The 26,154-nt window shown below is 37.7% G+C and overlaps 2 protein-coding genes across 2 annotated transcripts; one reads left to right on the forward strand and one right to left on the reverse strand.

Annotated features, from left to right (window-relative positions):
* Window positions 1-247: 247 nt before the first annotated feature.
* cltrn (collectrin, amino acid transport regulator) lies at window positions 248-6,074 on the reverse strand. Its single transcript, XM_077583037.1, has 6 exons — window positions 5,850-6,074; window positions 4,180-4,238; window positions 3,955-4,040; window positions 3,166-3,282; window positions 1,838-2,032; window positions 248-995 (listed from the first exon to the last, which is right to left on the reverse strand). The coding sequence occupies exons 1-6, from the start codon at window positions 5,914-5,916 to the stop codon at window positions 839-841; spliced, it is 681 nt and encodes a 226-aa protein (XP_077439163.1). The 5' UTR covers window positions 5,917-6,074; the 3' UTR covers window positions 248-838.
* Window positions 6,075-9,013: 2,939 nt separating this feature from the next.
* Window positions 9,014-24,800, forward strand: reps2 (RALBP1 associated Eps domain containing 2). The gene is made up of 18 exons (XM_077585106.1): window positions 9,014-9,378; window positions 13,401-13,524; window positions 13,789-13,916; window positions 14,848-14,956; window positions 15,304-15,423; window positions 15,516-15,583; window positions 16,262-16,420; window positions 16,743-16,796; window positions 17,272-17,347; window positions 17,458-17,532; window positions 17,655-17,706; window positions 17,773-17,912; window positions 18,019-18,080; window positions 18,294-18,353; window positions 19,877-19,963; window positions 20,033-20,148; window positions 21,627-21,732; window positions 23,850-24,800. The coding sequence occupies exons 1-18, from the start codon at window positions 9,178-9,180 to the stop codon at window positions 23,916-23,918; spliced, it is 1,806 nt and encodes a 601-aa protein (XP_077441232.1). The 5' UTR covers window positions 9,014-9,177; the 3' UTR covers window positions 23,919-24,800.
* The last annotated feature ends 1,354 nt before the right edge of the window (window positions 24,801-26,154 follow it).

The raw sequence follows: 26,154 nt of genomic DNA on the forward strand, positions 1-26,154 counted from the left end.
AATCCCAGTTGAGATCGGGCGCCTCCTCCGCTGTCACTTCCCAGTCTGGCGTGTCGCAGAGATGAAAGATGAAGAGTTTGGGGGTTCGTTACCCGCCTCATTTCATTTTGACACAACACTGAAGGCTTTTAAATCATTTACAATGTTTCCAAATGTGTGTCATGACTGAAGAAAATGCAGCTTCATAAACACGCTGCACAATTTAGCTGAACTCTTTCAATCACACAATAAAAAAAAAATCTTGTGATTTTTATATTTACTCATTTTATTCATATTTGGATTCATTTAGTATGTACAAATGTATCTAAAACCATACAGATCAAAAAAGGTCTTGCATAATGATTGAAAAACAAACAGTTTCACATAAAGACTTTGCTGTATTAGGCATGGGCCAATATTAGATTCTGATGTTATGATGACCAAGAGGGGAAAAAAATGTCACAGTATTAAAAAGTCATTAAAAATATATATTTCAGTAAATAAAAACAATGTTTTTTTTATAACAAAATATAGATTTTTTTGTCAAGAAACATGTACTATGTTAAATTTATGTTAACATTCTTCACTTGTGAGCTATTTTTAGAACAGACCGGTGGGCTACTCATGCTGTCCTTGGGGCTAACTAGTACATCATGGCACCATTATAGATTTTGTTTTCAGGACAATGCAAATTAATCAACAGCAAAAATTCATCCATGTTAGTTTTAGCAGTTATTGAAACCTTAACTTCTTAAAACCACAGTAAAGCATCAAAGTGGTCATCGGCCCATACCTCTACTGTATAATATAGTATAATATATGTCAATATTTGTCCCCCAAACTATTTGGAATTTCAAAATTACATCTGTGTGACTCGCTCGTCATCAGCAAAGGCGATGTTGGAGACGCCGCTCAGCTCCTGCCGCACGCTGCCGTTCTTCAGCGGTTTGGGCGACTGCGTCTCCACATCGCCGTCCTCGTCCTCGGTGACGTCCTCCACGTTCTCATCCTTCTTTCTAAGAGTCACAATGGAAAATAGAAGAACATGTCAAAAAATAGACTTTTTATTTATTTTTATTATTATTATTAATAATTCATGTTATATTTAGCTTGTTCCAGGTGATGTCTTTTTTTCTTGTGTCCCATGTTGATGTCTTGTCTGCTTGTTAGACTTTTGGCTCCACTTCTTCTCGTCAGCTTTGTTCCTTGTGTCAACCAATCAATCACCTCCCTCCAGCCATGTCATGCCCAAGTGTGCCTCGTTGTCTTAATTTCGTTTGCATTGAGTTTCCTGCTGTCGGTAAGTCGCGTTTCACTTGTCATGATGTTCCCTTGCCTTTTACAATTATTTGTATTGCTATTATTACACATTTTGTTTATATTAGGGGTGTCAGGTGATTTCAATTTTGAATCGTGATTAATCGCATGAATTCAGTAGTTAACTCACGATTAATTGCACATTTTATGTCCGTTCCTAAATGTACAGTAAAATATTTTTTTCTAATCTTTCATACTTTTGTTAACATGAAAGTGAGGAAAAAAGGTTAAACTAATAGAAATGTGGCAGCATCTTATAGTCAATTATACACTAATTTCATAATAATTCATAAAATGGAGTTAAAATTAAAAAGACGTACTGGACTGTAAAAAAAATGATTGCCACTAGATGGCATAATTGCATTTGTAAGACATTGGTGACAGCTCAGTGCATTTTTCCTTTCATATTAAGAGCTATCTAATCTTTAATATGAAGTAACGTGTGAAATTCTGCACATTTTTAAAATTGTAAAATAAAACTTGTATGCTAATGTTTTTTGTGTGTAAAAAAAAAAAAAAAAAATGCTGTGACGTGACCCACCGTCTCTTCTGCACCGCCGAGGAGACGACGAGGATGACGAATCCTGCGCACACGGCGCCCATCACCACCCCGAAGGCGATGAGCCACGGCGGTGTGGCGGGCAGCACGGGAGCCGACAGAGTGGGCGCGATGCCCACGAACTCCAGAGTCCGATCCGTCAGCAGGAAGGCGCTGTTGATGCGGTTCCGAGACTTCCTGACAGGTACAGTTGACAAGTGGCATCGTTTACACGAGGAGGGGGGAGGAGACTTGACTGGATTGGAAAATGTTACTTTTCACTTAGTTTAAATTACAAATTAAAACTTTTTTTTCCAATATATAAAAATGTAATGTGGTTAGCTTGCTTGACTTAGAAGTTTTTGTTTTAAGCTTTTAACTACATTGACTTGAATAGCAAATCAATTTTCCCCATTGAAATTCATCCATTCCAGCTCCAAACAAAAAAATACAAAAAACTTTTTTTGTGGTGCAAAAAATTATGTATTCATCAACAACTAATTGAGGAGTAAATTGACTACAATTTTTATAATAGATTAATTGTTCAGATACCTTGTTTAATTTGAAATTATGAAAATTCTCGGAATTTCAACTCGCAGCAATAAATATTTTCCGATTATTATTATTTTTTGTCTTCCATGAAAGCAGGCCAACTATCTTTTTGTGTAATCAGAATTTGACGTTTTCAAACCTCTGCTTTTACTTTGGAAAACTACGATCAACATTTTTGCCGATTTTTTTTTAACGGCTGTGATGGACCAAACCAGGAAATGATTCAGTTTGTTGAATTTGACAATGTCCTGTTTTTGAATAAAGGGAAAGGATTAGGAATAAATAAATATTATTTATTGATTATTCATCAGCTTGATCTATTATTAAAATAATTTTAAGTTGCAGCCCTAATTGTTTTGTTGCATGTTTGTAATAAAGTAAAAATAGCGCTGTGTGGTATAAAAACAATAACAGAGAATGTAAACTGTATTTATAAACTATTCACCATACATACTGTCATATTTTTTTAGCCTCGTAGCATAATTTCTTATGTCACTTTTAAATTTCTCTTACACTATCAATACAAATAAAATAGTTTTTCTTGTTGTAATATGACTTACGGTATTGGGATAATGATGAGTGACTTTTTAGGGGCGTGGCCTAGGAGCTGGAATCCGGTTGGTCGTCTTTTTTTTTTTTTATAGAATTAATTATATCACTAAGGAAATATAGGGTATTCTCATTCTTTTCACATTGCAAATCCACATGCGTCAGATGCTCCTAAAACTCATTTGGAGTGAGACAAAATGTCTCCGAACGGGCAAGTGAGCGGACGTCACCTGACTGCCAGCTCCACCTCGCCTCCTTCCACCAAGCGGCTGGCGTCGTTTGGCCACGTGACCACGAACCAGAAGGACACTCGCAGCGTCTCGTCACAAACCACGATGTTGGCCACTCTGTGGAGATGTTCCATAAACAAATAAAATGCAACTCATTGGCTTTTATGGAGCGATAGTCCACATGCTGTTGTTTTTGTGCAACGAGCATGTACTGTTAACCCTTACATACTCTAAAATAAAAGCCTCCTAAATGCCTTTGTTTCACTTAAATTTGATGACAAAACAAATGAAAATATTCAACAACGTGATGGTGGCAGTCTTGGAATTGTTAAACTGCACTTGCAGTAAATGTGTTTTTTTTTTTATGGGGTTTCTTAAATCGTATTGCTCCGTGGAAATGAATGGAAACGCCCTTAAAACAAAACAACAAAATAAAAAAAAGTTTTTAATGGCACTCTATATATAATATTGTACTTTATTTAAAAAAATGTTATGTACACAATGGCCACATGGGGGCAGTAAAATACTGACACACACATACATATAGAGCCTTCTCCTTCTAATTAAAGTGCGTTAATATTAGTCATAAAGGGTTACTACACTTCCACATAGATGGTATTCGTTAGCCCGTCTATAGCATTAAGCTAACAGAAGCTATAGTTTGAACTACAACAGCTTGAAGCCTCTTTTTGGAAGAATTCTCTACCGACCTGTTTCTTGTCATGAACTAAATTGAGTTTAATTCACTGTATGTAAGGGTTAAAAACAACAACGTATTTGTTTCCTTACTCAAATTCCTCCCCGTCAAAATGATTCCTCATGGCGAAAGCCAGCGTGGCTCGGAAGAGGAACATTTCGTTTGGGTTCCAGACATACTGCATTAAACAAGAAAAACAACAAGAAGAGCACATCAAAGGCTGTAGAGGGTCGCCAGATGGGCCTGGTCGCCATAGCAACAGGGGCCGTTAGCTTCTATTAGCATGCTTAATGATGATGGAACCAGATAGCACTCACCGCATTGTCTCCCAGAGCTGTTCGGATGCTCAGCCGAACTTTGTAGCCATTTGAAGCGTCTGTAGCCATAAAAGGAAAAAAAAAAATAATTCAGAAGTGATTTTGGAAGTCGTTAGCTGAGCTAATAGCACACAGAGCTGCAATTAGCTACACATTTTGTCCTTTTACCTTTTCGTTGTTGTTGAGTGCTACTTTAATGTGGATAAAAAAAATTCTAATTGTATTTAAAAAAAAAAATAAAAAATGGCTACAACACTTAAGTACCATAGCTGTATCGTTAATGAGATGCAGTCACGTGATGAAAAACATTGGATCTTTTTGACAAAGTACAATATTTTATACATGATAATAATTGTTTGGCTGAACAACGCAAGTGTGGAAGTGCCAATGTGGCGTAAACATCTTTGACTGACGAGTATGTTTACTTGCAAATATGTAATAACGTACTTGTAGGCTAAATGCTACAAACCTAGCATATTTTCCCAGAATGCCACGGGGTATTACTTGTGCATGTGCGAGTGGGGGGGAAAAAAAACGCTTTTGGCCCACATTATACCACTAAGTTTAAAAAAAATGAGTACAAAAACATTGCTGATTTATAACTTTTATGATTTATTAAAATATCTGCAGTACATGATTTAGGCTCCGTAATTTTTTCACGGGGTATTAATCCCGTGTAGCATTATGGAACAATATGCTATGTTTGTAGCATCTAGCCTACAAGTACGTTCAAACATATTTGCAAGTATGTTCGAGCATACTCGTTATGCGAGTATGTTTGAACTAGAGGTGTCAGGTGATTAAAATTTGTAATCGTAATTAATTGTGCCGACTTCAAGTTAACTCACAAATAACGCACATTTTACATCTGTTTTAAATGTACGATAAAATATTTTTTCTTGGTTTTAATTGATCGCATGACTTCAATAGTTAACTCACGATTAATCAAAATTTTTATATATATTCTAAATGTACAATAAAATAAAATAAAAATAATTTTTTTTATATTCTTGTTAACATAAAAGTGGAAAAAAGTTAAACTAATAAAAATATGGCTTGATAAAGTAATTTCATAATTATTCATAAAATGTAGTTAAAATTAAAAAGATGTACTGTTCTGTAAAAAAAAGTGTGATATTGATTTGTGTTGAGGTCATTTTTCCTGCCACTAGATGGCATGATTGCATTTGTAAGACATTGGTGACAGCTCAGTGCATTTTTCTTTTCATATTAAGAGGTACCTAATCTTTAACAGGAAGTAACTTGTGAAATTCTGCACATTTTAAAAATGGTAAAATACAACTTGACCCCAGTCTCCACAAATATACGTATTATTATTAAATTTATTACTGCTAAATTTTGACGTGAACGTTGCGACTGGAATTCCCCCAATCAGGCTTTCCAAGTAAGGCGCGGTCATTAATTGCGCGTTAAAAAAAAAATTGCGGTGTTAAAGGACCTTTAAATTACAGGATAACTCAAAATGAACGCACTACTTTTGACACCGCTAGTTTGAACATTTGCTACGACAATTTTTAGTATTTCAGTGCGATTGTTATCACAAATGTGCAAACATTTGAGAGAACGACAGCAAGATCACACATTAATATATATATATATGCTGTATACATATATAAGATCGAGTCGATACGTGTGTTTTTTTTTCCTACCTGGAGCGCAGAGCTGCTGAGCCGACGAAAGCGCCAAAGACAAGAGAAAAATGACCTTTCCTGACATTTTCCCAAGTGAATGTGTGGCCACACGCAGTCAAGTTTAATGGTTAAGGCAGGACGCACCTGAATTAACCTGCCTGGCCACGGGACTCTCTTCCCGTCTGGGGAAACCGTAAACTGGCAAAAAAAAGTGTTTGTTCAGGCTTCGGTGTGGGAGAGGTGACCTCCCCGATGAAAAAACACCAGCGTTTGAGTCTGTTTACTCAGCGCGGAACAATGTGCCGACCACTCAGTACCAGCCGAGCACTAAATGTTCTGACCTGACACATGTGGTCGACGTCATAAGAATGTGCTTCTTTTGAGTTGCATGACGGTGACATCCTCGTAAACAATCCTTGAGCAAAGGTAAACGACTTTGGCTGGTATATTGCCGTACAAATCGGCGACGGGTGCCAAAGAGGGATGCACACTCGCGGTTAATCATCCATTCTGCGGCCGGTTCATTAATGAACGACCGTCAAGTGAAGGATTTAGCTCTTAAGAAAACATAAAAGAGCCTTAATGTGTCGTTTATACAGCGCAGCGCAATCCCCAGATGACATGCAAGTCGGGGCTAGACTGGTACCAAAAAAATCGACAAGGGCATAGCAACAAAGTAAATGATTAAAAATACAATGCACCATTTTGCTCAATTTAATTGTTATACAGTAACTAGACTAAGTGCAATTTCTAGGGAAATGGCGTGGGAATGCTGAAAACTGAATGCTAATAGATGAATGCGTAGATTTGAATGCATGTGGAATCCTTATGAAGTAAATTGAGAGATAAATTATGAAATTATGACCTCCTGGTTACTGGGCACTTTATCAACTGTGCCACCGAGCAGTATCAGACACCTGGTCATGATGATAATTTATATGTATGGAAGTGGGCGTGGAAAGGGATTCTTAGAAAAAGTTCAATGTCTGTCCCATTGAAAATGAATGGGGGAAAGTTGATATTTGACGTTAAATTGCGCAAATACTGTAAGGAATGTAGAATCAGACGATTATACACCCCGGGAGGCGTGAATTTTTGAAGCAAGTTGAAATTTGAAAAGTGTCAATCGGATGTATTATGTGGGAGTTGTTACGCGGCAAAAAGGTGTGGAGAATAAAAATCACAATAACATATGATTAGCGGGAGTACTGTTTTTCCTCACCTTAGCGGGGATATCGTAGCTAGGCTAGGCTAATCATTTCTCCGTTTTACTCTTTGTATTTCACGTTAGCGCATTTGAGGATAGACTAGCATGTTTTGCAAGTGATCGTACTACCAGGCTCAGTTTCGCTAAAGTATTTCCACACTTGTAGCATAGTACGGCCGTACGCCGAAATAGTGTTGTAAAGTGATTGAAAATGTTGTGATGAAGTTTTTAAAGCTCTCATTATTAAACATTTGTTGCCGGAGCCTCACTTGGCACCGCCTCCCTCACCATCACTTTCCCGCTGGCATGAAATAGGCTAGTGGTGATCGTAACAGTCAAAGCTAGCTGGGCTAACCAGCTAGCTAGCTAGCTTTACGTTTTGATACTTCACAGAGATCCTTTCCGTTATAATTCTTTCTTATATATCTTATGATCAGTCGTCACCAAAATGTATTTGCTCATATCTACTCATGCCCACTTCAACTTCTGTAAATATTAGAACAGTCGCCCAACATTTTGGATTTTGTGGATGTTAAGAAATTTTCTCTCCATTGACACTCAATACAGAAGCTTAACGACAGCATCCCAGCACCGTTGAAAATTGGTAGCACTATGATTGGATGAGAGAAAGTGATGCCATGAATTCGCCATTTCTGCATTTTGTTTCACTTATTCAGAAAATCTGATATTTGGTAAGCGATGAGCATTTGTCCTGACATAAGTACTTAACTATAAGGCATCTCAAACGACCCTCACATTTTATTTGAGAGATTCACAATCCGAGGCTGTTAATCTTTTAGAACAAATTAAAGTCTTCAAATTAGTATCCAAATCACATAATAAAACAACAACAAAAGTGCTTCCGCCTCAGTACACATTGAACTTTCTATTCTCTCATTACTTGTTTTTATCACAGTGAGGTTGTGCAAGCAGACTACAATAAAATGGTATTTACAATCAAGCTGAAACCCAGTTAAACTTTGTGGTCCCTCATGACCAGAAACAATAAACATATAAATGAATAGTGCTGGCCTGTGCTTTTCCATTCAATTTTACGGAACGAAGTGACATCTTAAGTGAATTATTGTTTAAAAAAAAAAAAAAAGATGGAGATGCAGTTATTTTCCTGGACACATGATGGCAGTGCTCCTCTAGAGCACAATCAAGACAAACTTGAAGGCTGCCACATGCAGTATTAGGCTATATTGAATTTCAAAATACATTGTTTTATTTTAAATTTTCGTGATGATTATTTGTGTGTTCTGTAATCAGATACCAAAGTGCCTTCAACAGTTGCAGATTCTGTCATTCTTGTGAGGGGAAATAACGCATAATTTCTCCTTTTAAGTCAATGACGGTGCTATTTTTATGTGTCCAGTGTTACATTGTTTTGTGGGATATAATAATAATGCAAGTAGAGTTTACAATTTGACTGTATTGTATGCTTCATAGTAAGTGACTGTTTTTAATGTATTAATTCCAAAGTAATCCTGTTAGCTATCAAGCTAGCTAATTGATTACTGTAAAATAAAGGCACTCTATTGCCCCTAGCAGGCATGAAAATGTACTGCAGCGCTTTGTGATAACGTGCTTTCTTTTGTTCTAAACTGGACTGGTAATTATTTATATTTATGGGTTATTTTATGGCATCTAAGTGTTTTTAAGTTAGCCCTTTAAAAGTTTATTTTTTGGCAAATGACTACCTCTAAATTTCGGTTGCTTGTCTGGTAATTAGTGATATTTATAAGTTATGTGGCATTTAAGATTATTTTTAATGCACCCTGTTGGGTTTTCATTTTATTGATTCTCTTCTTCACTTCTATTCGTCTACAATAATTATATATGTGTAACATATATATATATATATATATATATATATATATATATATTTTTTTTTTAAATGCCTTTTGATATTTAACTTGCTACGTTAGCAGCTAGCATCCTTGAGGATGTATTTCAGTGCTCTACCGCCCCCAGCAGCCGCGGCGTAGCACTGCAGCTTGATTGTATCATCATGACGGCCAGCAGGGAGTGAATGATCCGCAGCTGAGGTGTGAACGGCAGCCGGGGTGTGAGCACGGTGCAGTATGATCACTCGGTTGTAGCGCGGCGGCGGCGGCGGTGGTCAGGAGCGATCAAATGGAGCCGGAAGGCGGCGGTGGCGCGGTGTCTGCAGCGGTGTGCGCCGGAGGTGTGATCCCGCTGCATGAGCACGAGCAGCGCTACTACTCAGGTCTGCACGGGCTGTGTCAGGCGGATCCCTCCGGGAAGCAGCTGTCCTCCTCCAAGGTGGCAGAGCTCTTCAAGGCGTCCCAGCTGCCTGCTGACGTGCTGCACAAAGTGAGTGTGAAGGGGTGAAGAGGTGGGAGGGGGTTTGTCGTGCAAGGGGCACACCTTAACACAGTTTGCCATCGCTAGCCAAGGCACAGGAAAAATGGCAAAACAAAATGTCAACAACAAAGGGTTAGACGGGTTAATTTATGTACCGTTTATCTTTATCACAAACTTTTTTACACCAAGTAGTGTACCACTACCAAATAAATAGCGCTCAGTCTGTCAACTGTTCTTAAATAATGATTCTATTAAATGCTCTGCTAATAAAAGGTAAATAAAATTAGACCAAAAAAAAAAAAAATTAAACAAGCAGACATCCAGATTAAGTGCAAATGTGCTACATCTTTAAAACATTAAATACAACTGAAATGCACTTAGGTGATTATGTTTTTACATACCACTAGATGGAGCCTGTGTGCCTCTTGTAGTACCACACTGCCGTCATCCCTGCACAACAAAACCAAGCGCAGTGTGAAAAGGGCCTTGAATTGAACCAAAACGAGATGACGTAGAAACATATGATGTTTGAGGAATGGGCTAATTAATTGACTTTTCTGTTCCTTGGATTAATGGCACAGACGGAAGTTTATAGCAGACCGTAGAGCTGATGTTAGCTAGCAAGCTAAGTCATTATGTTTCGGTAAATTACACAAAGAGAACCCAAGCAAACATTTTATACATACTGTGAAAAATGCTTTCCACAAATCCGCTAAATGAACACACAGTAGCATTTGTATGAATGCTATGCTAGGTGAAGCTAGCAGCCGCAGTTTATGAGCTAGCTGCTGTGAGTGTTTTTGCTGAGCCATCATGATGCTTTATCAGATTTGTGCATTCATTCCGGTGGGGGTTTTCTGGGGGTCCGTTACCACCCTATTGTGCCTGTCGGTGTGCTCCGGCAGGAAGTTTGGCACGGAGCTCATGCGGCTTCCTTCCTGACTGCCGCAGATCGGGGTTGATTGACAGCAGGCGCTTTGAGCCTCGGCCAGGATGTGTGCGCGGTGACTCTTGCGCTCTTCATCGTTTTTTGTTTTTTTTCCCCATTATTCACTGGTAGTTTTTGAAGTATCAAGTCATTTTTTATTTATTATTTAAAAAAATATGTAATGCATAAAATAAAAATAAAAAATCATTTTCAATGGGTGTCACTTACGCACAAACTCAACTCTATTAAGATGCTCTGCTTTGAATGACAAGTATGATTAAAAAAAAAATGTCATGAAGTATACAAGGTTATTGTATAGATGTATGTGTCAATAATAAAGCTGCTGTAAAGCATTATTTTCACAAGTCTTGGGACTTACTGGGCTAACCTGGGACCTCTGGGATTGTATTTCGTGCCATGTCATGTGGAAATGTGTGTTAAAACAAAAAATAATAACAATAATAACCTTGGATGTGTGCATCCTTGAATTTTGACAAAAGAAAGTCTTTAGATTCTTGAAATACCAACTTTAAATACTACTTGAAAGGACAATGACAAAATAAAACTATAAGAATAGAATAAACTTAAATAATAGCAACTGAAAAAACAAAACAAATACTGACTGTTCCTGTGCGTTTTTGGCCGCTTGGGGGCAGTGTGGTGCCGTACATCCATGGCATACATACTTAAAGTGAGTACAGAAGAAAGTTGCGATTGAATTCTATTAAAATAACTCGTTTTTTACACATTGCGAAGAATTTTTGCCTTTGTGTGGTATTGTCTTTTCTGTGGGTATCTGTTTTCATAGGTTTTGTGTGTGAATATTCATTATTTGAAGGAAAAACACTCCCGAAGTCGATGCTAACTTCCTGTTAGCATTTGAATGGAATCCTCCCTTCGCTTTTAGCATTAGCGCTAGGCATGCTTCGTTTTTAAAACGAAGCATGTTTTGTATTTAAATATACTGTGGATGTAATTTTTAATATCGTGTGTTTAGTTTTACAGTTAACTCCAACTGCGTTGTCATTAAATAGCTTAAGGACGCTTGGGAATAACAGCATATAATTGCGGCAGTGAGCGTCACAACATCCGGCCACCATCCGTTCGCGTGGTTACTTTGCAGTGAAAGATCTTTTTTGTTTTCTGCCTTCTGGTTCCTAGAAAGTGGTTGCTTAGAAGAAGCAGCTGAGCCCATTCCCACTTGTCTCTTTTATTCTTGCCCACGTGCTCTCTCTGTGGCAACCCTCTCCTTCCTTGACTGTTACTCTATTTTTTAATGGTTTAATAAAAATGACCAAGTGTAATATACTGTATGTGCAGCCTGAAAAGCCTATTCAGGCTCGCTGTTTATCGCCGCCGGGTGTCCATAGATCAAATGGCTCAATGCGTGTGTGTGAGTAGCTAACTGTCATTTTTATGCAATGGTCCAGTCCAAGCCGGGTTCGAGCACTTTGTGCCGTTAAAAAGGTTTGCCCCTTTTTTTTCCTGCTTTAGTGGGAAGCAGTGCCTTCTGTTCCAAATTGCAAATCAAACAACAAGTATGATGTCCTATGATAATTATTTTTTAAATTGTCCGCCCCGTGGATTCTGCTTGGCAACGAGCAGTCAGCTAATATAAAAAAAAAAAAAAAAAAATCAAAGCTAAATTCCAGCAGCTTGATTTAAGGCACAGACTTGGAATTGGTCACCCTGACCTGTTGTGTAAATCCAATCTTAAAAGTCTTTAGTGACAAATCTCAGCTCCCGCATCACATTCCAGTTGAGCGGATGAACTTTATTAACCTTTCACGGGCGCGTATAATGAAGTTATTGTTATTAGCAGCCGGATGGAGTCGCGGCCCGGGGGTTCCTGGTTGTCTTTATGCCAATCGCGTTAGTAGTGGTCGTCTCCCATTTGTAAGGATGTGGGTTCGATCCTCACCCCTGGTGGCCATGTCGAAGTGTCCTTGAGCAAGACACTAAACCCCGAGTGGTCCTGGCAGCAGTCGATCACTGGTGTATGGATGTGAAGCTTAATCGTAAAGCGCTTTAGGCACCATATGGTGTAGTTAAAGTGCTATATAAATGCAGTCCATTGACCATAAATTTTTTATTTTAAGTTTTTTTTTTTATGTTTTATAATTTTCCATTTTTTATATCAAGTGAACTTGGCATTTGAACAGGAGTGTGTACACTTTTAATAGGCACTTTAAAAGTTGCAATGTTACATTTGTTTTCCTTGAAAATAATATGTAATGTAATTGACCTTTTTTTCGTTTTATATATGCAAAAAAATAACCCAAAAATACTCAAATTACAATGTTCTCTAATATAGTTTTTAAAAATTCTAAATACTAGATAATTTCAAAAAAATGTGGCTTTATTGTGTATAAATGATGTATATATTTATTTTAGGGGTGTCAGTTGATTAAAAATTCGTAATTGATCGCTTAACTCACGATTAATCAAAAATAAAATAAAATGTACAAGTTTTAATATTCTTGTTAACAGTGGAAAAATGTTAAACTAATAGAAATATGGCTGCCTCTTTTAGACATCGATACAGTAATTTCATAAAAATTCATAAAATTTAGTTTGAGATTTTTCTGCCACTAGATGGCATAATTGCATTTGTAAGACATTGGTGACAGCTCAGTGCATTTCTCTTATCATATTAAAAGCTACCTAATCTTTAACAGGAAGTAACTTGTGAAATTCTGCACATTTTAAAAATGGTAAAATACAACTTGACCCCAGTCTCCACAAATATACGCATTATTATAAAATGTATTACTGCTAAATTTTGACGTGGACGTGTCTGCTGCGTTTGCGACTGGAATTCCACCAGTACAGGCTTTCCAAGTAAGGGGCGGTCATTAATCGTGCGTTAAAAAAATTGAGTTTAAATTAAATCAAAATGAACGCACTCATTTTAACACCCCTCATTTATTTATTTTCTATGTGTTAGAAAAAATATATTTTTCTCTTAAATTCTATAACATCGTGAAGCATTTATTGCAGGATTATAATGACACTTTTTCTTTGCGACCGCTTCCTGTCATTTGCGCCACCAGGTTTGAACTCCAACTTTTGGTTGACTTTTTTTTCCCCGTCCTCTCGCCAGGTGACGGAAGTGTGCGGTGCGAAGCGCGCCGGCTACTTCGGCACGACTCACTTCTACGTGGCCCTCAAGCTGCTCGCCGCCGCCCAGGCTGGTCTGCCCGTCCACCTGCAGAGCACATCGACCAGTAAGTCTCCAGAGGGAGATCAAGAGATTATTTTCAACCTGACGGGATTGCGGCCTAATCTGGATGTAATCAGGCGGGTCAACGCGTGGGAAGAGCTCGCCCTCGTGTCAAATGGGCACCTTAGCGTTTGAGGTGTTTTAAAATGTTCGGGAAATTGTGTTGCATTGTGGGACGTGGCAGCCATTTTGGGTCATCAGTTTCCATGGTGAACATTCGTAAACGATGCCAAACCAAACCAGGTCCTAATAACTCTGTCTATCGCAGATCTACCTCTGCCCAGATTTGTGGGGATCACGACAGACCCAGAGATGAGATACATCGCCAACGTGCCCGGCGCCATCGAGGCCCAGTGCGACAGGGTCCGATGTTTGGATTTGGGTGCAGAGCAGAAGGTAATCTGGATTTCCCATTCAAATGAATAGAAATGCAATTAACTCATTTGCTCCCAAAAATGTATACATACGTTCTATTTTAAACATTTGAAGTGTCCCAGAGACGTATTTATATGTTTTTTATGTTGTTGTTTTTTTTAATGCTAGAGCATACAGAAGGCTTTGTTGCAGCCTCTCAACTGCAGTTGAAGAAATGGTAGTTATTACACAAACAGCCGGCAGTTTTTGTTGCTAAGTGTTACACATAATGGTGGAATGCTTTAGATCAGGGGTGGCCAAGTTCGGTCCTCGAGAGCCACTATCCAGCCTGGTTTCCATGTTTCTCTCCACTATCACACCTGATTCATGATCGGATCGTTATCATGCTTCTGCAAAGCGTCTTGATGAGCTGATCATTAGATTCAGCTGGGCTGAAGAAGGGAGACATGGAAAACAGGCTGGACAGTGGCTCTCGAGGACCGAACTTGGCCACCCCTGCTTTAGATCTTGACCTGTGTTTATTTTTTTATTTTTTGTCTGTTTATAACTTTATAAGATTTTTGTTGTTTTTAGGCTTGCATGTCCAGCCAGCAGTGCAATGTCACTCCCAGCAGCTCAGCCAATTAACACTTTGAGAATGAAGATAAAACACAAAAGACATTCCGCGCCGCCATAAACATTAAAGCAGAAAGTGCCTCCATTTGGAAAGATTAGCGGAGGACAAAATGTTCCACTAATGAAGCGTGCACACGGACGAAACGAACATAACGCAGACAGTTTGAATGTGGAAAAGCTCTTTTCAGCATGACGTCACACGTACGTCCGGCTGGCAGCAGACGGAGAATTCCGCTAATTAACAAACCCTTGTGTCGTTTCACCAAGGCCAGAGGTCTTGGCTAACACGTTTTGGTCATTATTTTTAGTTGAACGCGTTTTGTGAATGTTTTGGAAGGAGCCGCCCCCACCGCTGCCGGGCAGCTCGCCGCCTCGCTCCCCGCTGGCGTACCGCACCTACCAGTACAGCACGCCAAAAGAAAGACAGATGGCCGACTCGTACATGGGTATGACATCGTTCTCATAAATAGCTCCAACTTTGCTTTACATATTATAGTATAGGGCTCAAACCATTGTTTTAATAATCAACTAATCTTTTTTTTTTTTTTTTTTTAATGAAACGGATTAATTGCTCATTGTTTTTCAAATATTTTATTATAATTCAACAAAGAGAAAATCCGTCTGCTTTCATGGAGGACTACAAAAATCTGAATATTTGCTTATTAGAGGCTGAAATTCAGAGGATCTGGACAATATTAAATTAAACAAGTTGTAGATTCCAATAGTTGCCAACTGTTTTGATAATTGATTAGTCGTTAATTTAATAATTTCACCTCTTATTTGGATGCTGTAGAGAGGGGTTGCCAGCAGGAGTGTGACGATGACGACCCCTGGAGGATCACAGAGGAACAGCGCGAGTATTACACCAATCAGTTTAAAAGCCTGCAGCCCGACCTGGGGGCTCTAATACTGGGTATAATGAACCGCCATTCCCTAAATATACTTTTTACATATTATCCTTACAATATTCACCTAAGTGTAAGTGGATTTAACCTGTTTTTCCAGGTGCAGTTGCAAAGAACTTCTTCACAAAGTCCAAACTTCCCATACCGGAACTGTCACACATTTGGCAAGTGATGATTTATTTACTATATACTGAAGAAAAAAAAGGTCTAAATTACGCTAATTCATTTAGAGGCAGGTTTTAAATTAAGCAAAAAGGTGGTAAATTATTTCTAATCTGTTAATAAAAACATACAAGCTATCAGAGGGAAATTAGGGTATGCTATGCTAGCTATGCTGCATGCTAAAATACATTTATGTTGTGTTTTCTAATAACGATATAGTGGACTAAAAATTAGTGGGGATATGACATAATCTCGTTATCGCCACATTTTTTTCCCTACATTTTAATATATCGCACTCTCATGACCAACTATGTGAAGTTGTTGTCAGACACACAGGACTAGCTGCTCCGTTAGCCTAGCAACCACCATGCTCTCAAATGTATTTTGTTTGCTTTTCTATTGAGTCTTAGTTTGTCAGTTCATGACAGCGACTGTTAAACTGGGATGAATTTTTGGGCCGTGTAGTTTGAAATGGACTTGTTAGCTGCTTTTAGCTCATATTTTTAGCTTGTTTCATCAAAAGCAGCAATTCTCAAAGTGTGGGCTCCCTCTAGTGGTATGATGAGGAATCTGAGGTATGCTGTTTTTAGCTTTTAAATTCAGTGCGTTTTCATGTTTTGTTTTGTTTTTGCATAAAAAATGATTCAGTTGCAGTTTCTCAACCTCTTTTGAACTTTTAGGGAGCTGAGCGATGTGGACCGGGACGGCGCTTTAACCTTCCCGGAGTTTTGCGCCGCCTTCCACTTGATCGTGGCCCGCAAGAACGGCTACCCACTTCCCGAGAGCCTCCCCCCCGGCCTGCATCCTGGATCGGGACCGCCAGATGAGGATGTCCCCCCTCAAGTATGTGAAGATAAGTTATAGATAAAACATATGCAGCAATGGTTGCTTTAAATTGATTTATAAATAAGATTGAGTTGAGCAAAAATATTTTCATTACATTCAATTTAATGATGTTATTACTGTGTGTTATTCTAAAATGCAATAATATAAATTTGTATATACTGAAGTGAAACCATATACATTAGAATTCAAGGAAAACATTTTTTACATTTTAAAGAAGTGTTTGGTGACAAAAGGCCGTGAAATTGAGTTATTTCAATATTAAAAGTGAAGGAAATGTATATTTTGATATTGGTGTTTTTGTTTTGTTTTGTTTTTTCAGCATTCTCAGTTTCTGATCGCCCTTGAAGATGGCGCAACAGGATTCCGTCAGACGGTAAAGATAAGTTGACTGGGTGTCCTTTCATGTGCAGTATCACATTTCATGCCAGTAGGGGGCGCCAGTAACCTTAATATATACTGCAGTTGAACAAAGACTCATTTTGCGGTAGGTTGTACTGAATTAGTTTTACCCTCAAGATTGCTAACATTATTTCGATTTATTTCTACAATAAAATTTCAAACATGGATTTACTATTTATTTTTTTCATTTATTATTTTTTTTTCTATGTCCGCTAGTGGTACGCAAACAATACTGTTCTGGTGGCGTTTTTATTTTTATTTTTAAAATCCAGTTTGTTTAATAAATTTCAGTTGTATTCAACTTCTATTTACAATACAGCTTGTTTTGTTTCCAAACATTTCTTTACTATTTTTTCTAGGTGGTTCCTCTGTTGTAAAAAAAATAATAAAAAAATAAAAATGGAGAACCACTTGATGCCATTTATGTTAATGTTTTTACTGTCACGCAGGATCAGAGCATCAAGCTCCCAACAAGTGCGACCAAGGCCAAACAAGGTTCCAAAGAGGAAGCAAGTAAAAAACAAGGTTATTTGAAAGAATTATTCTATTGAAAATAAGCACAATGATGAGAAAAATACACTCCAGTGGACTTTCTTTCTTTACTGATGATGTCAACAATCTTTGTAACATTGCAGAATGCAGTTTCAGGGGCGTGGAGACGTTAAAAGAGGGAGCCACTCTGCAATTTGCCACCTTTTCCCACAGGCCAGGTAATGCAAATAAAACATCAGAATAAAAATAATAAAAACAATCAACGTTAACCACAACATTGCAGATAAGTCGATTTTTTTTTCTACAAATTTTCTCAAAGCAAATGTTTTTCTCCTGGCAGAGCCGTCCTCTCGCGACCTTGACCCGCACAGCAAGATGAAAACTCGACCAAGGTTCGGCTCGAATGTGCTCAGTCGGGCCCAATTCTTCAATGACGACCGTGATCGCTTCCTCTCCAGGTCCTACTCCAGCACCTCCATTGACGACGCCATAAGGAAGGCCGAGGAGCCTCCCACGCCGCCGCCTCGACCCCAGAAAAAAAGCCACTCCAGGGCCTCCTCGCTGGACCTTAACAAGCTCTTCCAGCAGGGGGCGCCAGGTGCATTTCACTCACTTCAATTCTCTTACAACTTACTGATTCATGTACTTCTTTTTTTTTTATTATGGAACTTAACTTATTATGATACTTTTCTTGATTTTGAAAGGGTTGATGAGTGGATGGTTGCCCCCTCCTCCAGCGCTCCCTCCCAGACCGTCCGCCTTGCAGGTTTGATTTGACGATTTGAAATCATGAATATAAGCGTTCAAGTGGTTTGCTCGTGCCTTGAAAAAAATCGTAAATTGGGGTGCTCTTAAATCAAGGTATTACTGTAACCCCACTCACATTTCAAATGTGGAAAAAGTTGTCAAAAATAAAAATTGCTGAACCTCGTGCATCTTAGTTTTAACATTCTAAACTTTTGTCTCTCTGTGGTCTCAGGTTGCTTCGGCTAAAGTACAGCAGCCCAACTTTGCAGACTTCAGTCGCTTCACAAAAGAGGTGAGCCGACATCGCAATCGAACTATGCTTACTCATATCGGTGTGAGTATTTTATTGAGAAACACTCTACACAACAGCCAAGGAGACATTGCATCAGGCAAATTAACTCATTCAAACCCAAAAATGTATAAGTATGTTTTTTTAATACTTTGTGCTCCACTCCCAAACACGTATTTAAGTTTTTTATGTTTAAAAAAAACATAAAAAGGTAAAAATATATTTGTATCTGTTTCCATTTTGCCGCAATTAGCATTAGAATATATCTAAGTTTCATCATTATTCACAAATCTATTAAGAAATGTGAGTAAACGTGGCCCTGGTTCATCTCTTGCTCTGCTGCCACCTGCTGTATCCGTTTGTGTAATAACTACCAGTTCTTAAACCATTCTTTGCAGTTGAGAGGCTCCATCAAAGCCTTCTGTATGCTCTAGCATTAAAAAAAACAAAACATAAAAAACGTATAAATACGTCTTTGGGACACTTATAACTTTTAAAATAGAACATATTTATACGTTTTTGGGAGCAAATGAGTTAAGAAGAAAACAAATAATGTTCTAATTATAATTAATAATTATAAATTCAATTTATAAATTTTAATAAATAAATAATAAATACATTAAATTTAAATTAATGTAATTATAAATGATATAAATATAATTAATTATATTATATTATTATTATTATTATAGGTAACAACCAAACACAGCTCAGCTTCAGAAAACAGGTGAGCTGTGATTGGCCGTTGCCCGAGCCCTGAGTAACTGTGATGTCATCTTCAGTCGACAGCAAGTGGCAAAATGGCCGCCCCGTGAGATGAATAAAAATGGCTGGATTTTGCCTCATAACTCATATTCCACAAATGTAATATTAATCAGAATGTTACATTGAGATTAGTGCGGTGACATATAACATATTATTGTCAAGAAATGTTTGAGGTTGACTCCCACTTTAAAAAGATCCAGCACCGCCTTTCAAATGTTTCCAGTGTCCATCCATTCCTCACTTCTTTTTTTTTTTTTTTTCTCTCGCTCTGGTTCAATCAGCTGCAGAGCCGCGAGCCTGTTTAAACCATCAGCATCACTGAAAAGCACTTCAAGTGTGACGCCGCATTGAGGTCAGCTCGCTCTAACACGAGCGCCTTCAATCCGCCCGCATGACAAGGAAACGGAGCGAACTTGAACATCCACACAACTCATCTTGCAATCCAAGAGAAGAAATTCACGTGTAGGGCGTGCAGAAGTATTTCCATATAGAGCTTAAACGGTGGCAATTAGGTTATTCATCTTTTTTTGGGAATGACAATGGAAGATTGAATCCGAAAGACGTCTTTCCTTACTGCATAAGCAGCCTTTGAAGTTTCTTATCTGTAATCCGTTTTTTCCGTTAGCGCTTGTTCTCGTTAGGGTTGCGGATGAGCCGGAGCTTGCAGCAGCTGACTTTGGGCAAAAAGAAAGTCAAAGTACAACCTGAATTGTTCGCCAGCCAATCGCAATGTCAGCCCAATGTCTTTCTATGTTTTTCAGGAGGAGAGCGGCGAGAAAGCCAAAGAACTCTCCCTACGCTCCGCATATCATCAAAGTACCGAAGACGTGTCCAATTCTTCACAACAGGTTCAAAAATATTTGCACAGTCGTCACGTGATGTTAATTCTTGCCGTGACGCGTCTTGCCTCTTTGCAGGGGCCGACTCACAATCAAGCCCCGCAGAAGCCCGTCCGAAGGAAGTTCCGGCCAGACAGTCAGAATGTGGAGTGCTTGGCGCCATCTACTGGCTCGTTCTTAAAAGCCACTCAAAAGTGAGTCAACTCGACAGCCTCTTTCACGCAGCGATATCCTGCAATATCAGCGCGGAAGAGGCGGAATATGTGCACTACTGACAAACGATTGCTACTTTTGTTATCCTTCGCAAGCGTGTCAAACTCAATTTTGGTCATTTTTATGACGTGACAATTTGAAATCTTGGTAGATTTTAGTCATGTCATGGAAGTTGCAAAAAATGATGTAACATCAGTGAATTCATTACATCAACAAAGAAAATTACTACCATTTTTTTTTTTAAATCAAAACCAGGCAAAAAAAAACTTGACAAAAAATATGACAAAACATTCAAATTTGACAATACATTTAAAAGAAAAATTGGGGAAAAATGTTGCAAAAATTAACAAACTTGGCAAAAATCTGCAAAAAAACCCCAAACAAAATTAAAATACCCAAAAATTGCAAAACTTGGACTTGAACTAAAATGGACTAAAAACCTGTCCAAAAATGACACACAAAAAAGTACAAATGTGACAATGACTTCAAAAATAAATATTTTTTTTCAAAACTGAAGAAGCTGGCAAAACAAATAATCTGGCAAAGACAAAAAATTGAAAATAAAGCAAAAGAAATTAATTACGGCAAAAATGATAAAACAAACACAAAAATAACAACAACAAAAAACTGACAAGAATGCTAACACTGTAAAAAAAAAAAAATATTGAAAATGTGTGAAAAATTAACAAACTTGGCAAAAATCTGGCCAAAAAACCAAAACAAAATTAAAATAAATTTAAAAAAAAACTTTGAACTAAAACACAAAAAGGTACAAATCTGACAATAACTTCAAAAATACAGTTTAAAAAAACTGACCAAAAAATTAATCTGGCAGACAAAAAATTGAAAATAAAGATTTTTTTTTTTAATTATGGCAAAAATGTGATGAAACAAACACAAAAAAACAAATAAAACCGGAAAAAAAGAATGATAACTTTAAGCACAGTCAAAAAAACTAAAAAATCTGGCAACCAAATTGACAAAGAGCTGACCACCGTCTAGCAAAAATATGTCAAAAGTCGTTTATTTGTATAGCACTTTCACAACAGCTGTAAAAGAAACAAAATTCTGTCCAAAAAAAAGAGATGACAAAACAAGTTGCCCAAACAAGATGTGCAAATATTTGTTGAAATGACATCTCCTATATTTGATGTAAATCTTGCCCTCACAGCTATTAAAGTATCGGGGCCCTCTCCAAATGACAGTAACATACGCGCTCGTGTCTCCAGGCGGCTCGTTGGAAATGTCAAATCCGCATCAGCCACTTCTCCCAGCGCAAACGCATCACTTTTTTATTTATTTGCTTTTTTCCTTTTATCTTAAGGCCTAATCCCACTCAAAACAGCCGCTCGGACCACGCGCAAACAAACGCAGATTGCCGGAGGGCTTATTTATTTGCACGTCTCGGTTTGTTGTTTGGACTGGATGAAGACGGATGAAGTATTTCTGTCCGTCACAGAACGCTGTCCGGGCAGAAGAGGGAGATCCAGATGGCCATCCGCAAAAACAAGGAAAGTCACGCGGTGTTGACGCGACTCAACAGCGAGCTCCAGCAGCAGCTCAAGGTGGGCGCAAATTCATCATCAGCATTTATTTTTTCATCAATCCATAATCATGCTTCATATTATAAAAGGTCATCGCCGTTAAATAACATGACGATCTTTGGCTTAGGGTGCCTGTAATGTGATTCCAAAAGTCGCAGACATTCATTTTGTCTCTTTTTCCCTAAGCACGGTCGTGCGATTTTTCACGTTTTAACGTTATTCCAACACTTGTCAGATAAATGCAAGAAAGTCAGTTTGACGCTTTGTCAAGTCGGTGCGACGCAAAAGGTGCCGGTTGGTGCCGTCACAGCAGCCCGGGGTCGACGGGGGTTCAAGTCGACCATCATACATGGGTAGAAGAACAAGTATGGTAACAGGAAGTAAAGTCATCTAGTTACATTCATTACAAGCAGGCTTGAAAGGATTAATGGAATATATATATATATTTTTTTATTATTATTATTTATTTATTTTTTAAAAAAATTTGCAAGGGCTGATATCAATGCAGATTCACGTGCCACTCTGTCAAAAGTTATTAAACAAATAAACATGGAATTAGGGTCAGCTGGCAGATTTTATCATCCAAAATTAGCTCTTTTCAAATCATCCAATTTGTGTGTGTGGGGAAGGATTTTTTTTTAACACATTACTGATAAAAAAAAAAAAAAATTATCTGCAAAAAAATTGCCGATATTTGACCTTTTTTTGTTGCTGATGTAAAGTAAAAAAAAATACTAAAGGAAAATAATGTAAAAGAGTCAAAAGTTCTGCCTGTAATTCATATTTTTCATTCACTGACACCCACGTCACTCACCAGATCAAGCCCCACCTCTTATAGCAACACACATTTTGTTGTTTTACTCATTCACTGCCATTGACGGCTATAGACGTCTATTAGTCTATACGTCTATTTCTATTAGTTTCTTACTTTTTTTACCACTTTTGTTATCAAGAGTATGAAAACCTATAAAAAAATGTTTATTGTACATTTAGAACAGATCAAATTTGTGATTAAGCGTGAGTTAACTAGTGAAGTCATGTGATTAATTACGATTAAAAAAAATTACAATTTTAATCGTAATTAATCACATGACCTCACTAGTTAACTCACGATTAATCACAAACTTTAATATCTGTTCAAAATGTACAGTAAAAAAATTCATACTCTTATAATAATACAAAATCTATTTTTATTTATTATAAGTTACTTGATTCATCGATGTGATAATCAGATAAGTAATTCTCAAAATACCTCAAGTGTTTGACATTTGCTGTACTCAAGTATCAGAAGTAATTTTCTGATTACAAACGTACTTAAGTATTCGAAGTAAAAGTCTTTTTTTTTCCTAAAACGGGTCTGTTAGAATAATAAAAAGTCCCATTTAGTTGAGTAGCTGATGAGCAAAGTTAGCTAGCACACGTTAGCCTGGCCGTTATATTAAGTACTAAACCAACCACTTAATTACCTGTTAAATGTGCATATCTACAAAGTATTTACTGCATTCTAAAAAAAAAAAAAAGTTAAGTACAGATACTTAAAATTCTACGTAAGTCCAGTTACAAAGTATTACATTACAAGATTGCAGTTTAGCCGTTAGCATCTGCACTCGCTGCACCTGTCACGTTCCCGCCATTCCTCCCGTAAAACCATCCAGCGGTGATCAACGCGACGGCATCAACGTCTGATGACAGCGCAACGCCTGACGGAACGACACGCACGAGATCATCTCGCCGCTGGGCCCGGATCGCCGGCGTTCCGCTGCTTCGCGAGACATGTTTGGAATTTGAGAGAATAGCAAGTGCGCGTCTTTATTTAGAGACGCAAGCCCGGCGGGAATAGCAACGACCGGCCGCTGGCATTCTCAACTGTCCGCTTGAAAATTCGAGACAGCTCCCGTCCCAAATGCGACAAATAGCTCGCTGGAAACAAGAGAGCGGCGGGTGAAGACCTCTGCCAAGGCTTTGTCCCCTGTTAGAAGTTATGGGGTGAGGTCGGGGACAATTTTAGTTGGATTGGCAAAATAAAACACGGTTCGCTTTTAAAAGTGACAAGAAAAAAAAAATCAAATGTTGAAGGTTAAACTGCACGGACACGGAATGGCGGATGTCATGTGACCGCTCCCTCCTATTGGCTGCAGGTGGTGCACCACCAAAGGGTCACCTTGGAGACCCAGCTGGACCTCCTACGTCCCGTGGCCTCCACGTGACCCAAGCTGGAAAATCCCCAAAAAGTGTCCTCGGTGAATCTGGGACGAATGTTCAAGTGAGCGCAATCCACCAACAAGCAAAAGTGGTACAGTTCGTTTTCAATCCTTCAATCGCGATCAGACGTTTTGATGCTGTTACTTTTGCACGACAGGCTAAAAAAAAAAATACTGAAAAAAATAATTTTGAAGTCATGAGTTTTTTGTGTTCTGTTCTATATTTCCTATTCATATATTCACTACAATGCCACAAATAATGAAAATCGCCCACCCAAGAAGGTTTGTAATTCCATATTGACGCCACAAGATGGCGGCAAAGCATTTTTGTTGTCTAAGATGTGGCTACGGCCTGACTACGAATCTCCTTCCGAATGGACTTGTTTGGTCACCGTCCAATGAAAAGCAAATTTTCTGCAAATATTCCCAACTGGTTTGCGAGTCAAGGAAAAAAAAAAGCAGCACAATTTATAGACTTAGCGAAAAAACATTTTCAGTTAAAGCGCCAATTTTTTGTTGGAGACCAGCATTCAAATGAGTTCGTTTTTACCTTTCATTCCTCTCAGTTTTTGGTCAAACGTTTTGTTTTTAGCAACTTTTATTTCCTGTGCATCCGCCAAACGACAATAAAGAAGGTCAAAATGAAATAAACAAGGATGAAGAAAACAAAATGTGTTCATCCAGCACAAGTGATGCCAGCAGGTGTGCTATGCAAAAACCAGGTGCTGCTTTGTGAACTGTTTCATCTCATGCGGGTTGATTGCGAGTGGAAATGATGGCATGCTTGGGCTGCATGCTGACCACGTCGTGATGATGACGTCATTTATACTGAAATGAAGACTGGAATCAAAGTGATTAATAAAGTTGCTTATTTTTCACATTTGTGAATTTGTGATGTTTTTTGAGAGGCAAGCATTTGGAATTTTCTGATGTTAATTCTTTTTTTTTTTCTTCGATCCAAATTTCCAACTAAAAACTTTTGTTTTTTTTTCATCTGCAAATTTGTTCATGCCTGTTTGTTGGCGGAAGCAGCAAGTTTAACTCATTCACTGCCGTTGACGGCTATAAACGTCAAAAATTCATTTTAACTATTTCTATTGGTTTAACATTTTTCCCACTTTTCTTAACAAGAGTATGAAAACCTAGAATTTTTTTAATTGTACATTTAGAACAGATATAAAATTTGGGATTAATCGTGAGTTAACTAGTGAAGTCATGCGATTAATTACACTTAAAAAATTTTATTTAATTTTCTAATTTTTAATAAGCTTTTTTTCAATGAATTTATGGCAGTGAATGAGTTAACATTGGTATATATTTTTTATAGTTACATTTACATTTGTATCTTCTTTTTAATTTACAATGCACAAAAATGTGTTACAAATTTAAAATGACAAATGAAAGTAGAACTTCTATACATCGATATCAGAAACAAAACAAAAAAATATAACTAAATTGTAGACATGCAATATTCAAAGTTAGGTAAAATAATTTAAGTTAAAAATCTTTTCTCTTTTTTTTTGCTTTTTTCCTCAGTCAGCGACGATATTGTTCCAATTTTTCCTACAATTACAATTAAAAATTTTAAATCTAGAATGCAAATTCAAATTTAACTAAATTTTTAAAAAATATTTGTAAAAGATTACTTGCTTTATTCATAACACAATAGGAAAAATATGTTGTCTTATTTGTCTCTTTTTTTTTTTTTTTACTCCTACACATTTTTCAAAAAATATTTTGTCATTTTACACAAAACACAAAATTATCACCATACAAATTGTTTGTACATTAATATTAAAATAAAAATACAGTCGTGTTTGGGAAAAAAAAGTTTTAATCTCCAAAAAATACAGTTGTTTTTTAATATATCAAAAGAGATACGTACAAAAAAATAATAATTAAACAAATAAATAAAAACTCAAATCTTCTGCAAGAAATACTTCTTTGTTATTGTCAAGTTAAACTTATCTGTCATCTCCATTATCCTCATTTGATTGATGCTAGCCATTGTTAGCATTCATGCTAATGCGAGACTGTAGCCTAACAGCTGCGTGTCTTATCTGTTGTTTCTCGAAAGGCAATTAGCGAACCCTCTGATCGCCAATTCCAAGAGTAAAAGGCGCAGCGTCATTACGGAAATATCAACATGCCGATCCCATCCTGCAATTAGGTCGACACGGACAGATGAAACGGCGCGGGCACACGGGGGACGAAAACAGCTGTTTTCCAAACACAGACACAA

This window comes from Vanacampus margaritifer, chromosome 13 (assembly GCF_051991255.1).
Source record: "Vanacampus margaritifer isolate UIUO_Vmar chromosome 13, RoL_Vmar_1.0, whole genome shotgun sequence".
NCBI lineage: Eukaryota > Metazoa > Chordata > Actinopteri > Syngnathiformes > Syngnathidae > Vanacampus > Vanacampus margaritifer.